This window comes from Pelophylax lessonae, assembly GCF_965119305.1.
Source record: "Pelophylax lessonae genome assembly, chromosome: 10".
NCBI lineage: Eukaryota > Metazoa > Chordata > Amphibia > Anura > Ranidae > Pelophylax > Pelophylax lessonae.
In genome coordinates, this window is record NC_138777.1 from 966649 (window position 1) to 981231 (window position 14583).

General features: G+C 48.7%; 1 protein-coding gene across 6 annotated transcripts in view; it reads left to right on the top strand.

Moving 5' to 3' along the window:
* The window catches only part of PLEKHA7 (pleckstrin homology domain containing A7), a 72913-nt gene that overhangs the window by 9450 nt on the left and 48880 nt on the right, over positions 1-14583 (top strand). Inside the window, exons 3-8 of one of the 6 annotated variants that reach the window (XM_082269861.1) lie at positions 2089-2175; positions 2421-2540; positions 7785-7838; positions 8686-8766; positions 13211-13279; positions 13759-13839. In XM_082269861.1, the coding sequence (XP_082125987.1) occupies positions 2089-2175; positions 2421-2540; positions 7785-7838; positions 8686-8766; positions 13211-13279; positions 13759-13839 (492 nt within the window). The remainder of the gene's footprint in view (positions 1-2088; positions 2176-2420; positions 2541-7784; positions 7839-8685; positions 8767-13210; positions 13280-13758; positions 13840-14583) is intronic. The other 5 variants (XM_082269862.1, XM_082269863.1, XM_082269864.1 and 2 more) reach the window with 5 other exon arrangements.

Consider the following 14583-nt stretch of genomic DNA (forward strand, 5'->3'; position numbering starts at 1 on the left):
TGGGGAGAATTTACTAAAACCGGTGCAGCTGTGCATGGCAGCCAATCAGCTTCTATCTTCAGATTATTCAGTTAAGCTTCGAAAATGAAAGAAGCTGATTGGTTACTATGCACAGCTGCTCTAGTTTGGGGTCTGTATTACTGGGGGTCCCCCCAGGATCCCATACATTATAGGGGGGTCTGTGTCACACTGTATATACAGAATGGGGTCTGGGTGACTCCCCATTATCTTATAATGCATTAAGGGTCATGTCTAGCTGTATACATACAATGGGCTCAGCATTGCTGGGGGTCCTCTAGGATCCCATACTGTATTGGGGGGTGTTGTGGAAATTGATAGGGCTTGGAGCATAGAAACCCGCTTCAGTGCGCTGAAGATTATTACACACCAAACTCCATTAATAGCTTGTACTGAAAAGTACAAATGCACCGCTCTCCTGTATAACGTTTTACCAATCGCTCGGCGACAAAGAAAGGAACAGACGCGCTGGGTCATTTTGATGCCATCTGCCAGGTCTCTCTCCGGATGTGTGTGTGTGTGTGAGAGTTTCTGTGTGTCTGCATGGATGAAATGGCTGTGTGAGCTGCTGTGTGAGCTTGTGTGTGTGTGCTTCCTGTGTCTTCTGTCCTCTGTGTGTTCTATGTGAGTCTCAGGGCAGGGCTGGTTTATTTACAGCAAGTGAACAAAAAGGGAGTTACAGGGAGTGGCTTCAAGACCACCAATCACAGACACGTATACATTCAAAAAGCACAATAGAAACTGTGGAGTACATGCCCATAAATGAGCGAACAAAGGGCTCAACTGCCACAAGGAGCACATGGCTTTTCATTGTTCATTCATGTCAATCCATAAACATGAGTCCATTACCTGTTAGTGGGTCCAATCATACATGATTCATATATAAACCAAATATGACAGTGGCCATTCTAATTGTTCCAGTTGATGAGGCTTTATCTGTATAAGACAATAGTAGCAGTGTTTCAATCACACGGATCTGAATGTGACTAAAAGATGCCCTCTATTAATCTTGGTAAAATAAGAATTTCCATATCGCAGACATATCTCAGCAGTACGGGCCCCGAACTGCAGACATAGATCTGTGCGATGGACTCTCTCTGCTACTAGTATTGTGCCATCTCATCCAATGGAAGGTTTTCACCAACAAGTCTTTCCTGCAATGACAGTTAAAGAGACAATCACTGTAAATGGCGATTATCGGTAAAACTTGACACTGGGAGACATAATGACTATTTAAACTAAGGAAATGTCCATCAAAATTTCCACAACAGGGGGGCTGTGTCACTCTATGTGGAATGGGGTCTGCATTGCTGGGGGTTCTCCCAGGATCCCATACTGTATTGGGAAGTCTGTATCACAATGTATATACAGAATGGGGTCTGGGGGCCCCCCATTATCCTATAATGCATTAGGGCCAGGTCTTGCTGTATACATACAATGGGGTCTGCATTGCTGGGGGTTCTCCCAGGATCCCATACTGTATTGGGAAGTCTGTATTACAATGTATATACAGAATGGGGTGTGGGGGGACTCCCCATTATACTATAGAGCATCAAGGTCGTGTCTCGTTGCATACATACAATGGGGTCTGCATTGTTAGGGGTCCCCCAGAATCCCATACTGTATTGGAGGCTGTGTCATGCTGTATATACAGAATGGGGTCTGCATTACTGGGGTCCCCCAGGATCCCATACTGTATTGGAGGCTGTGTCATGCTGTATATACAGAATGGGGTCTGCATTACTGGGGTCCCCCAGGATCCCATACTGTATTGGAGGCTGTGTCATGCTGTATATACAGAATGGGGTCTAGGGGACCCCCCTATTTCCTATAGAGCATTAGGGGTTGTGTCATGCTGTATATACAGAATGGGGTGTGGGGGACCCCCCTATTTCCTATAGAGCATTGGGGGTTGTGTCTTGCTGTATACATACAATGTGGGGTCACCATTGCTGGGAGGTCCGACTGCTGCCTCTGAACCCCCTATGGAGGTTTTTAGTCTCTGTATGCAGTTCTCAGCCTCGCCCTCTAGGGGGCGTCTCACTCCACCTTTGTTTTTTCTCCCTCCAGTCTGCAGCGCACGTGGATCGCCGCTCCATGCCGTCCATGGGATATATGACACACACTGTAAGTGCCCCCAGTTTACATGGCCAGTCGGTAAGCGCTTTTCCTCATCCTCTTATTTTGGCATTTTGTAGTTTCTGTTAAAAAATGTCCTTCAAATTCCTGTCCAGTTCTTCCTCTCAGTAACAGAGAACTTTCCCTTTAATACTGAGCCCATTCTGAGTCCCTGGGTGGCGGTGGTGCAGAGTTGGGCGCAGGGGCCGTGTGATTGGCCGCTGAGGGAGGACTGGCGGTGACCTGTCTCTAATCTCCTCTCACAATGTTCTGAATGCCTGCAGCCTGAAGAGATAACTTTATTCCTCATTCGATTAAGGAGACACCAGGCCCAGCTGGCTACAATCCGAAATTACACAATGGCCAAACTAAAGCAGCATCAGCCGACCTTCCCCCGCTACCAGGTCAGCTGGGAGTGTTTGTGGTGCCCCATCCCACCCTGCGCTCATCTGACTGTGTGTCCCACCGCATGCCTGCCCATCGCTCCCATTGTCACTGTATTCCAATGAGAGAGCGCCCCCTACTGTCCCTGCCAACGTCTGACAAGACCTAACTTTGTGTCTCTGCCCCTCCCACAATGGGGAGATTTCCCTGTAGTAGTTTGTCTCTGCTCCTCCCACAATGAGGAGATTTCCCCTGGGTAGTTTGTGTCTCTGCCCCTCCCACAATGTGGAGATTTCCCCCGGGTAGTTTGTGTCTATGCCCCTCCCACAATGAGGAGATTTCCCCCAGTAGTTTGTGTCTCTGCCCCTCCCACAATGTGGAGATTTCCCCCGGGTAGTTTGTGTCTCTGCCCCTCCCACAATGAGATTTCCCCCCAGTAGTTTTTATCTCTGCCCCTCCCACAATGGGGACATTTCCCCCAGGTAGTTTGTGTCTATGCCCCTCCCATAATGAGGAGATTTCCCCCAGTAGTTTGTGTCTATGCCCCTCCCACAATGAGAAGATTTCCCCCAGTGGTTTGTGTCTATGCCCCTCCCACAATGAGATTTCCCCCCAGTAGTTTTTATCTCTACCCCTCCCACAATGGGGACATTTCCCCCGGGTAGTTTTTGTCTCTGCACCTCCCACAATGAAGAGATTTCCCCCAGTAGTTTGTGTCTCTGCCCCTCCCACAATGTGGAGATTTCCCCCGGGTAGTTTGTGTCTCTGCCCCTCCCACAATGAGATTTCCCCCCAGTAGTTTTTATCTCTGCCCCTCCCACAATGGGCACATTTCCCCCAGGTAGTTTGTGTCTATGCCCCTCCCATAATGAGGAGATTTCCCCCAGTAGTTTGTGTCTATGCCCCTCCCACAATGAGAAGATTTCCTTCAGTGGTTTGTGTCTATGCCCCTCCCACAATGAGATTTCCCCCCAGTAGTTTTTATCTCTACCCCTCCCACAATGGGGACATTTCCCCCGGGTAGTTTTTGTCTCTGCACCTCCCACAATGAAGAGATTTCCCCCAGTAGTTTGTGTCTCTGCCCCTCCCACAATGGGGAGATTTCCCCCAGGTAATTTGTATCTGGTAGGAGTTGTCACCAGTGGAGTCCTCCAGAAAATATAAAGATTCGGATCGCCAGCAGTTGTTCGGAATTCTAGGTGGAGTTTCCCTTTAATACCCCCCCCCCCCCCCAGTGCGGGGACAGTCAGCGGTACGCCGCGTCCTGAGATGACCCCCCCGCCGTCATTACAGATTGAATGAGTAAAACCCGCAGTGCAGCGGCCATCCGGCATCGATGTGAGAGATGGAATCCCGAGGGGGCGCTCCGCGGCCTTTCCTGGAAATTAATTTCAGAGATTTCATTTATTTTTGGGATCCGAGAAAACGAGGCGCAGACAGAACCCATAAATATCATTGGACCCCCCCCAATCCTTACTAGTCATGTGACCCCCCCAATCCTTACTAGTCATGTGACCCCCCCCCCCCCAATCCTTACTAGTCATGTGACCACCCCAATCCTTACTAGTCATGTGACCCCCCCCTATCCTAACTAGTCATGTGACCCCCCCAATCCTTACTAGTCATGTGACCACCCCAATCCTTACTAGTCATGTGACCCCCAAGTCCTTACTAGTCATGTGACCCCCCAATCCTTACTAGTCATGTGACCCCCCAATCCTTACTAGTCATGTGACCCCCCAATCCTTACTAGTCATGTGACCCCCAAGTCCTTACTAGTCATGTGACCCCCCTATCCTAACTAGTCATGTGACCCCCAAGTCCTTACTAGTCATGTGACCCCCCAATCCTTACTAGTCATGTGACCCCCCAATCCTTACTAGTCATGTGACCCCCCAATCCTTACTAGTCATGTGACCCCCCAGTCCTTACTAGTCATGTGACCCCCCAATCCTTATTAGTCATGTGACCCCCCCCCCCCAATCCTTACTAGTCATGTGACCCCCCAATCCTTACTAGTCATGTGACCCCCCCAATCCTTACTAGTCATGTGACCCCCCCAATCCTTACTAGTCATGTGACCCCCCCTATCCTTACTAGTCATGTGACCCCTCAATCCTTACTAGTCATGTGACCCCCCAATCCTTACTAGTCATGTGACCCCCCAATCCTTACTAGTCATGTGACCCCCCAGTCCTTACTAGTCATGTGACCCCCCCAATCCTTATTAGTCATGTGACCCCCCCAATCCTTACTAGTCATGTGACCCCCCCAATCCTTACTAGTCATGTGACCCCCCCCAATCCTTACTAGTCATGTGACCCCCCAATCCTTACTAGTCACGCGACCCCCCAATCCTTACTAGTCACGTGACCCCCCCAATCCTTACTAGTCACATGACCCCCCCAATCCTTACTAGTCATGTGACCCCCCCAATCCTTATTAGTCATGTGACCCCACCAATCCTTACTAGTCATGTGACCCCCCCAATCCTTACTAGTCATGTGACCCCCCCAATCCTTACTAGTCATGTAACCCCCCCAATCCTTACTAGTCATGTGACCCCCCCAATCCTTACTAGTCATGTGACCCCCCCAATCCTTACTAGTCATGTGACCCCCCAATCCTTACTAGTCATGTGACCCCCCCAATCCTTACTAGTCATGTGACCCCCCCAATCCTTACTAGTCATGTGACCCCCCAATCCTTACTAGTCATGTGACCCCCCCAATCCTTACTAGTCATGTGACCCCCCCAATCCTGACTAGTCATGTGACCCCCCCCCCCCAATCCTTACTGGTCATGTGACCCCCCCCCCCCAATCCTTACTAGTCATGTGACCCCCCCAATCCTTACTGGTCATGTGACCCCCCCAATCCTTACTGGTCATGTGACCCCCCCCCCCCCAATCCTTACTAGTCATGTGACCCCCCCAATCCTTACTAGTCACGGGACCCCTCACTGACAATGTGGGAGGGTGTATTTATAGATCTCACATGGGATAAGAAGGAGGCTGCTCTGTATTTGGTAGATATTCTTTCACCTTGCATTTTACTTGGTGCCACCTGCTGTGTATACAGCGCTTGTTTTATAACCCCGCCCCTGTATCCCGCGTCCCGCCATCTCTCCCCCAGGTTTGGCTTTTGCTGATTTTCGTGGCGTCCTCTGCATGGCGACTTCCCCCCATCTGCTGCATGATGTCACCAGTATATATATATATATATATCTATATACATCTATATACACTGCCTGGCCAAGAAAAAGTCACCACCTGGAATAACTAACTAAACTAAGCATATATATGATGTGTAGCTGGCAGTATACAGATGCTGTATATATATATGATGTGTAGCTGGCAGTATACAGATGCTGTATATATATGATGTGTAGCTGGCAGTATACAGATGCTGTTTATATACAGTGCCTTGCGAAAGTATTCGCCCCCCCCCCCCCCCCCTTGAACTTTTTCAACCTTTTGCCACATTTCAGGCTTCAAACATAAAGATATAAAACTGTAATTTTTTGTGAATATTCAACAACAAGTGGGACACAATCATGAAGTGGAACGAAATTTATTGGTTATTTCAAACTTTTTTAACAAATAAAAAACTGAAAAATTGGGCGTGCAAAATTATTCAGCCCCTTTACTTTCAGTGCAGCAAACTCTCTCCAGAAGTTCAGTGAGGATCTCTGAATGATCCAATGTTGACCTAAATGACTAATGATGATAAATAGAATCCACCTGTGTGTAATCAAGTCTCCGTATAAATGCACCTGCACTGTGATAGTCTCAGAGGTCCGTTTAAAGCGCAGAGATCATCATGAAGAACAAGGAACACACCAGGCAGGTCCGAGATACTGTTGTGTAGAAGTTTAAAGCCGGATTTGGATACAAAAAGATTTCCCAAGCTTTAAACATCCCAAGGAGCACTGTGCAAGCGATAATATTGAAATGGAAGGAGTATCAGACCACTGCAAATCTACGAAGACCTGGCCGTCCCTCTAAACTTTCAGCTCATACAAGGAGAAGACTGATCAGAGATGCAGCCAAGAGGCCCATGATCACTCTGGATGAACTGCAGAGATCTACAGCTGAGGTGGGAGACTCTGTCCATAGGACAACAATCAGTCGTATACTGCACAAATCTGCCCTTTATGGAAGAGTGGCAAGAAGAAAGCCATTTCTTAAAGATATCCATAAAAAGTGTCGTTTAAAGTTTGCCACAAGCCACCTGGGAGACACCAAACATGTGGAAGAAGGAGCTCTGCTCAGATGAAACCAAAATCAAACTTTTTGGGAACAATGCAAAACGTTATGTTTGGCGTAAAAGCAACACAGCTCATCACCCTGAACACACCATCCCCACTGTCACACATGGTGGTGGCAGCCTCATGGTTTGGGCCTGCTTTTCTTCAGCAGGGACAGGGAAGATGGTTAAAATTGATGGGAAGATGGATGGAGCCAAATACAGGGCCATTCTGGAAGAAAACCTGATGGAGTCTGCAAAAGACCTGAGACTGGGACTGAGATTTGTCTTCAAACAAGACAATGATCCAAAACATAAAGCAAAATCTACAATGGAATGGTTCACAAATAAACATATCCAGGTGTTAGAATGGCCAAGTCAAAGTCCAGACCTGAATCCAATGGAGAATCTGTGGAAAGAACTGAAAACTGCTGTTCACAAACGCTCTCCATCCAACCTCACTGAGCTCCAGCTGTATTGCAAGGAGGAATGGGCAAAAATTTCAGTCTCTCGATGTGCAAAACTAATAGAGACATACCCCAAGCCACTTACAGCTGTAATCGCAGCAAAAGGTGGCGCTACAAAGTATTAACTTAAGGGGGCCGAATAATTTTGCATGCCCAATTTTTCAGTTTTTTATTTGTTAAAAAAAGTTTGAAATATCCAATAAATTTCGTTCCACTTCATGATTGTGTCCCACTTGTTGTTGATTCTTTACAAAAAATTACAGTTTTATATCTTTATGTTTGAAGCCTGAAATGTGGCAAAAGGTCGAAAAGTTCAAGGGGGCTGAATACTTTCGCAAGGCACTGTATATGATGTGTATCTGGCAGTATACAGATGCTGTATATATATATATATATTTATGATGTGTAGCTGCAGTTAACAGATGCTGTGTGTAATATATATATATAATGATGTGTAGCTGGCAGTATACAGATGCTGTATATACATGATGTGTATTTGGCCCCGGGGCCCCTCTGGGACCTCTATGTAACGTCTTGTCTTCTCTCGGAGGCGGATGACACCTACATTCAGCTGAAGAAGGAGTTGGAATATTTGGACCTGAAGGTAAATCCTCGAATCTTCATTTTACAGCCTTGTGAAATCATCTGTGGGCCCTGACAAGTCTGATATGGGGGCCCCAATGTACAGTGAAGGATTCTGAAGTGTGACTGACAGACATTGTAGGGGACCGGAACCCTCTACAGCCCAAATCCACCCACTGAAATATCACCTCTGTGGGGGGAGGAAATACAATTACTGGGGGCCCCACACCAATGACGCACTGACACTTGGGGGGTCCCAGAACAATGACACACTGACACCTGGGGGGGGGGGGTCCCAGATCAATGACACACTGATACTTGGGGGTCCCCAGAACAATGACGCACTGACACTTGGGGGTCCCCAGAACAATGACACACTGACACTTGGGGGTCCCAGAACAATGACACACTGACACTTGGGGGTCCCCAGAACAATGACACACTGACACTTGGGGGTCCCAGAACAATGACACACTGACACTTGGGGGTCCCAGAACAATGACACACTGACACTTGGGGGGTCCCAGAACAATGACGCACTGACACTTGGGGGTCCCAGAACAATGACGCACTGACACTTGGGGGTCCCAGAACAATGACACACTGACACTTGGGGGTCCCAGAACAATGATACACTGATACTTGGGGGTCCCAGAACAATGACACACTGACACTTGGGGGTCAGTAAAGTAGTATGAGGGCCTCTGAGTTGGATAGGGGGGATGGGGTCTGGTCCCCCATATTTCCTGGTGACTTCTAAGGATTTGGGGGTGTCCTCGTCAGATTTGGGGGTCTCTGGGCAGTGTAGATCTGGACTCTCTCCTGGTTTCTCGAATTCTGGTAACAATGTAACTTTTAATTTGGAACAGATAAAATATAATGAGCCTCTGATCAACTTGGTTCACAGTGTTCTCCGGAACTCCACCCCGGGGTACCGAACGAGCATTAACGTAAGCCGCCTGTCCCGCCCCCGCTGTGACCATTTCATGGCTTTGTGCGCGGCACGCCGCTTGTTAGAGACGCAGCCGCTTCTCCTAGGTTTTATTATTTCTGGTTGTCGTGTTTTTTGTTTTTTTTGTTCCTGTAGATATAATTTTTGGCTTGCGATGGCATTCAGTCTGCTTGCAAATAAACATCATTGTGTTCCGTGTATTATTGGGAATGTAGAGTGTCAGCTCTGTGACAAGGGCTTTGTAGCAGGATGCTAACACAGAAAGAAAGATTTGGAATACACAGTAGTGTCCTCTGCCGCCCTTTACATCATCCACCACAGTAGTATCCTCTGTTCCCCTTCATGTCACCCCCCCCCCCCCCTCCACAGTAGTGTCCTCTTCTCCCCCACAGTAGTGTCCTCATCATCCACCACAGTAGTAGTATCCTCTGTCCCCCTTCATGTCACCCCCCCCTCCACAGTATTGTCCTCTGCTCCCCCACAGTAGTGTCCTCTGCCCCCCTTTACATCATCCACCACAGTAGTAGTATCCTCTGCCCCCTTCATGTCACCCCCCACAGTAGTGTCCTCTGCCCCCCTTTACATCATCCACCACAGTAGTAGTGTCCTCTGTCCCCCTTCTTGTAACCCCCCCCCCCCCACAGTAGTGTCCTCTACTCTCCCACAGTAGTGTGTCCTTTGCCCCCCCTTTACATCATCCACCACAGTAGTAGTATCCTCTGCCCCCCTTTACATCGTCCACCACAGTAGTATCCTCTGCCCCCCTTCATGTCACCCCCCCACAGTAGTGTCCTCTGCCCCCCTTTACATCATCCACCACAGTAGTAGTATCCTCTGTCCCCCTTCATGTCACCCCCCCCCCACAGTAGTGTCCTCTGCTCCCCCACAGTAGTGTCCTCTGTCCCCCTTTACATCATCCACCACAGTAGTATCCTCTGTCCCCCTTCATGTCACCCCCCACAGTAGTGTCCTCTGCTCCCCCACAGTAGTATCCTCTGTCCCCCTTCATGTCACCCCCCCCCTCCACAGTAGTGTCCTCTGCTCCCCCACAGTAGTGTCCTCTGCCCCCCTTTACATCATCCACCACAGTAGTAGTATCCTCTGTCCCCCTTCATGTCACCCCCCCCACAGTAGTGTCCTCTGCTCCCCCACAGTAGTGTCCTCTGCCCCCCTTTACATCATCCACCACAGTAGTATCCTCTGTCCCCCTTCATGTCACCCCCCCACAGTAGTGTCCTCTGCTCCCCCACAGTAGTATCCTCTGTCCCCCTTCATGTCACCTCCCCCTCCACAGTAGTGTCCTCTGCTCCCCCACAGTAGTGTCCTCTGCCCCCCTTTACATCATCCACCACAGTAGTAGTATCCTCTGCCCCCTTCATGTCACCCCCCACAGTAGTGTCCTCTGCCCCCCTTTACATCATCCACCACAGTAGTAGTACCCTCTGTCCCCCTTCATGCAACCCCCCCCCACCCCCACAGTAGTGTCCTCTGCTCTCCCACAGTAGTGTGTCCTTTGCCCCCCCTTTACATCGTCCACCACAGTAGTAGTATCCTCTGACCCCTTCAGGTCACCCCCCCCCCCCCCCCACAGTAGTGTCCTCTGGCCCCCTTTACATCACCCACCACAGTAGAATCCTCTGCCTCCCCAATGTCACCGCCCCCCCCCCACACATACAGGGGTGTCCTTTGCTCCCCCACAGTAGTATCCTCTGCTCCCCATAGTAGTATCCTCTGCCCCCCTTCACATCACCCCCCACAGTAGTGTCCTCTATCCCCCCACCTATTGTAGTGTCCTCTGCCCCCCTGAGCTGTCTCCTATGCCCTTCAAAGCAGTGTTCTGTGCTCCCCATAGCAGTGTCCTCTGCCCACCTCTCACCCCCCACAGTAGTGTCCTCTGCTGCCCTCTAAATCAATGTCCTGTTTCCTCTAAAGAGTAATGACCTCTGCCCCTCTTCTCATCACCCCCCCCAACCCCCACAGTAGTGAGCCCTGCCACTCCGCTCCCCCACAGTAGTTAAATCTGCTCCCCTCACCACCCCCCCCCCCCCCCCCACACACACACACACTAGTGTCCCCTGCCATTCCGCTCCCCCACAGTAGTGTACTCTAACCCCCCCCCCACAGTAGTATGCTCTGCAGGACATTAGTGTCCTGTGTTTCCCACAGTTGATTTCTCTGCCCCCCCATAGTGGTGTCCTCTGCCTTCTCCTCACACACACAGAGCAGTTCTCTGCTCCTACCTATTCAGGAGTGCAGCACAGCGGAGAGCGGGAGCAGCAGAGTCAGCTTTTCATATTAATAAGCTGGAGATTGGTTGCTAGGACGCAGGGCGGTCACCCTAAAATTAACCTTAAAAGCTAACTTGGGCAGCTCCTGCCCTTCCTCCTGACCTGTGCTGCCTCCCGCCCTCCACTCTGACATGAGGATGAGAGCAGCGGAGGAGGCTGGGGGGGAGGGGAGGGGAGGAGAGGCACCAAACGCGGGTTGGCAAAGCAGAGATGTGGTCGTGATCTACCCATCACCTTCCCGTGGTTGACGGGTTGCTGACCCCTAATATACAGTGTAACATTATTTTCTATATAGTACAGTGTAACATTATATATAGAATACAGTGTAACATAATAAAGTGTAACATTATAATATATAGAGTGCAGTGTAACATTATAATATATAGAGTGCAGTGTAACATTATATATAGAGTACAGTGTAACATTATAATATATAGAGTGCAGTGTAACATTATAATATATATATAGAGTACAATGTAACATTATATATAGAATACAGTGTAACATAATAAAGTGTAACATTATAATATATAGAGTGCAGTGTAACATTATAATATATAGAGTGCAGTGTAACATTATATATAGAGTACAGTGTAACATTATAATATATAGAGTGCAGTGTAACATTATAATATATATAGAGTACAATGTAACATTATATATAGAATACAGTGTAACATAATAAAGTGTAACATTATAATATATAGAGTGCAGTGTAACATTATATATAGAGTACAGTGTAACATTCTAATATATAGAGTGCAGTGTAACATTATATTATATATAGAGTACAATGTAACATTATATATAGAGTACAATGTAACATTATATATAGAGTACAATGTAACATTATATATAGAGTACAGTGTAACATTATAATATATAGAGTACAGTGTAACATTATAATATATAGAGTACAATGTAACATTATATTATATAGAGTACAGTTTAACATTATAATATACTAGACATTAAGCCCGTTAAATTAACGGGCACTAGAACATATGTAGCGTCCCTGTTGCCCTAGCAACATCGGGGACACGCGCAGAGCTGACCGAGTGGCTCTCGCGTGCGAGCGTGCACCCGCCGCTTGAACATTTTCGGCCGGCCGCCCGAAGTCTCTGCACTCCAAGTCCCAACGGCTGTCCGTGGGGCACATGCGCAGTAGCGCAATCCCACGGACACAGGGACTGGACGTAGAGACACTTGTACATTATATAGTAAGATTACAATGGGGGGTGACCTGTCTGTGTAATGGGGGGGGGGTCTCCATGGTGACGGTGAGGTGAAGTTGTGTCGGGCCGCTCACCTGTGTGATGATATGACAGGAGGAAGGGGGAGGGGATGTCGCTCACCTGTACAGTAGCGGTGTACAGCCCTGTATCCTGGCAGCGGCAGGCCCTCTCCAGGTGGTGATATCCCCCCTCCTCACCCGAGCTCCTCTGCGCTCCCCTACCGCTCACATCCCAGCCGCCTGACTCATCTTTGTCTGTCTCCTGGCCGCCATGTTAACACTCAGCACTGCGCACCTTCCACCCCCCCACCTCAACACTCTCTCTCTCTCTCACACACACAGACTGGCCGAGCGGCCCCACGGGGGGAACTCTGGGAGTTGTAGTTCCCGACACCGCCGGCTTCACCCCGGAGAGCGAGTCGCCTGGACTACATCTCCCAGAGAGCAGCGTGGGCAGACTGGGCGGGCATTACGGGGGGAGGCGGGGCTCAGCTCATGCCCTAACAGACTGAAGTAGGGCGGGGTGAAGGCATCCGCCGCTTCAACATTTTCGCCCGGCCACCCGAAGTCTCTGCGCTCCAAGTCCCAACGGCTGTCAGTGGGGCACATGCGCAGTAGCGCAATCCCACGGACACAGGGACTGGACACAGAGACACTTGCACTTTATTTATTAGATAGAGTACAGTGTAACATTATAATATATAGAGTACAGTGTAACATTATAATATATAGAGTACAGTGTAACATTATGTGGAGTCCGGGTGATAACAATGGATGTCTATGTGTCTGGTTGATGCTGAGGAACAATGTTACCCATGATAGCGGTCTTGCTGCATGTGCTACAGCTTGGCAGTCTATGGACACATCGCTGTCAGTGCAGGCTCCTCATTTCCATCATAACGCCGCTCTTCTATCATCAGGTGGGGGGAAGAGAATCTCTGAGGGATCGTTCCTCCAAGCCGGTCAGAATTGCGGAGAGCGATGTCGATGTAAGTGTTGTATTTCTTCAATATTAATGTCCTCTCTTCCGCTATTTGGGAAATTTGGCAATTTTAGTAAACTTTCTTTGTGGAAGCAGCGATCTCTCTGCAGAGGTCCAACCCACAGCAGGCAGAACTCCCCCAATAAGCAGGTAGCATGAACTTTTTGCTTGTAGATCCATAGGTATAACTCATCGGGGGGGAGGGGGTGTCTGATCTCTGCAGAGAGACCACTGCTTCCATGCAGAGAACAAGGGGCTTTCTCTGCAGCATGCTGGCTGGGGGGGGGGGGCGGAGGGGTTTTTCTACTTAAGCTGTGAGTGCTTTGTGAAGAAAATCAACTGTAAGACTGCACAGCTTTTGTTTTGATGCCCCTCCCCCAGTGTCGGGTGTATGAGATTGTATATAAGCCCCTCCCCCAGTGTCAGGTGTATGAGATTGTATATAAGCCCCTCCCCCAGTGACTCCCCCGTGTGCTCTCTCTCCAGGTGAAGCTCAGCATTCTGTGTGAACAGGATCGGGTCCTGCAGGATTTAGAAGACAAAATTCGAGCTCTGAAGGACAACAAGGTGAGCAAACATGTGGAAGAAGGAGCTCTGCTCAGAGGAGACCAAAATTAAACTTTTTGACTAAAAGTAAAATGCTATGTGTGGGGGAAAACTAACACTGCACATCACCCTGAACACACCATCCCCACTGTGAAACATGGTGGTGGCAGCATCATGGTGTGGGGATGCTTTTCTTCAGCAGGGACAGGGAAGCTGGTCAGAGTTGATGGGAAGATGGATGGAGCCAAATACAGGGCAATCTTAGAAGAAAAGACTTGAGACTGGGGCGGAGGTTCACCTTCCAGCAGGACAATGACCCGAAACATCCAGCCAGAGCTACAATGGAATGGTTTCATGTGTTAGAATGGCCCAGTCACAGTCCAGACCTAAATCACATTGAGAATCTGTGGCAAGACTTGAAAATTGCTGTTCACAGACGCTCTCCATCCAATCTGACAGAGCTTGAGATATTCTGCAAAGAAGAATGGGCAGAAATGTCCTCTCTAGATGGGCAAAGCTGGTAGAGACATCCCCAAAAAGACTCCCAGCTGTAATTGCAGGGAAAGGCGCTTCTACAAAGTATTGACTCCGGGGGGTGAATACAAATGCAGCCACACTTTTCACAGATTTATTTGTATCATTTATCATTTTCCTTCCACTTCACAATTATGGCCACTTTGTGTCGGTCTATCACATAAAATCCCAATAAAATACATTTACGTTTTTGGTTGTAACATGAGAAAATGTGGGAAATTTCAAGGGGTG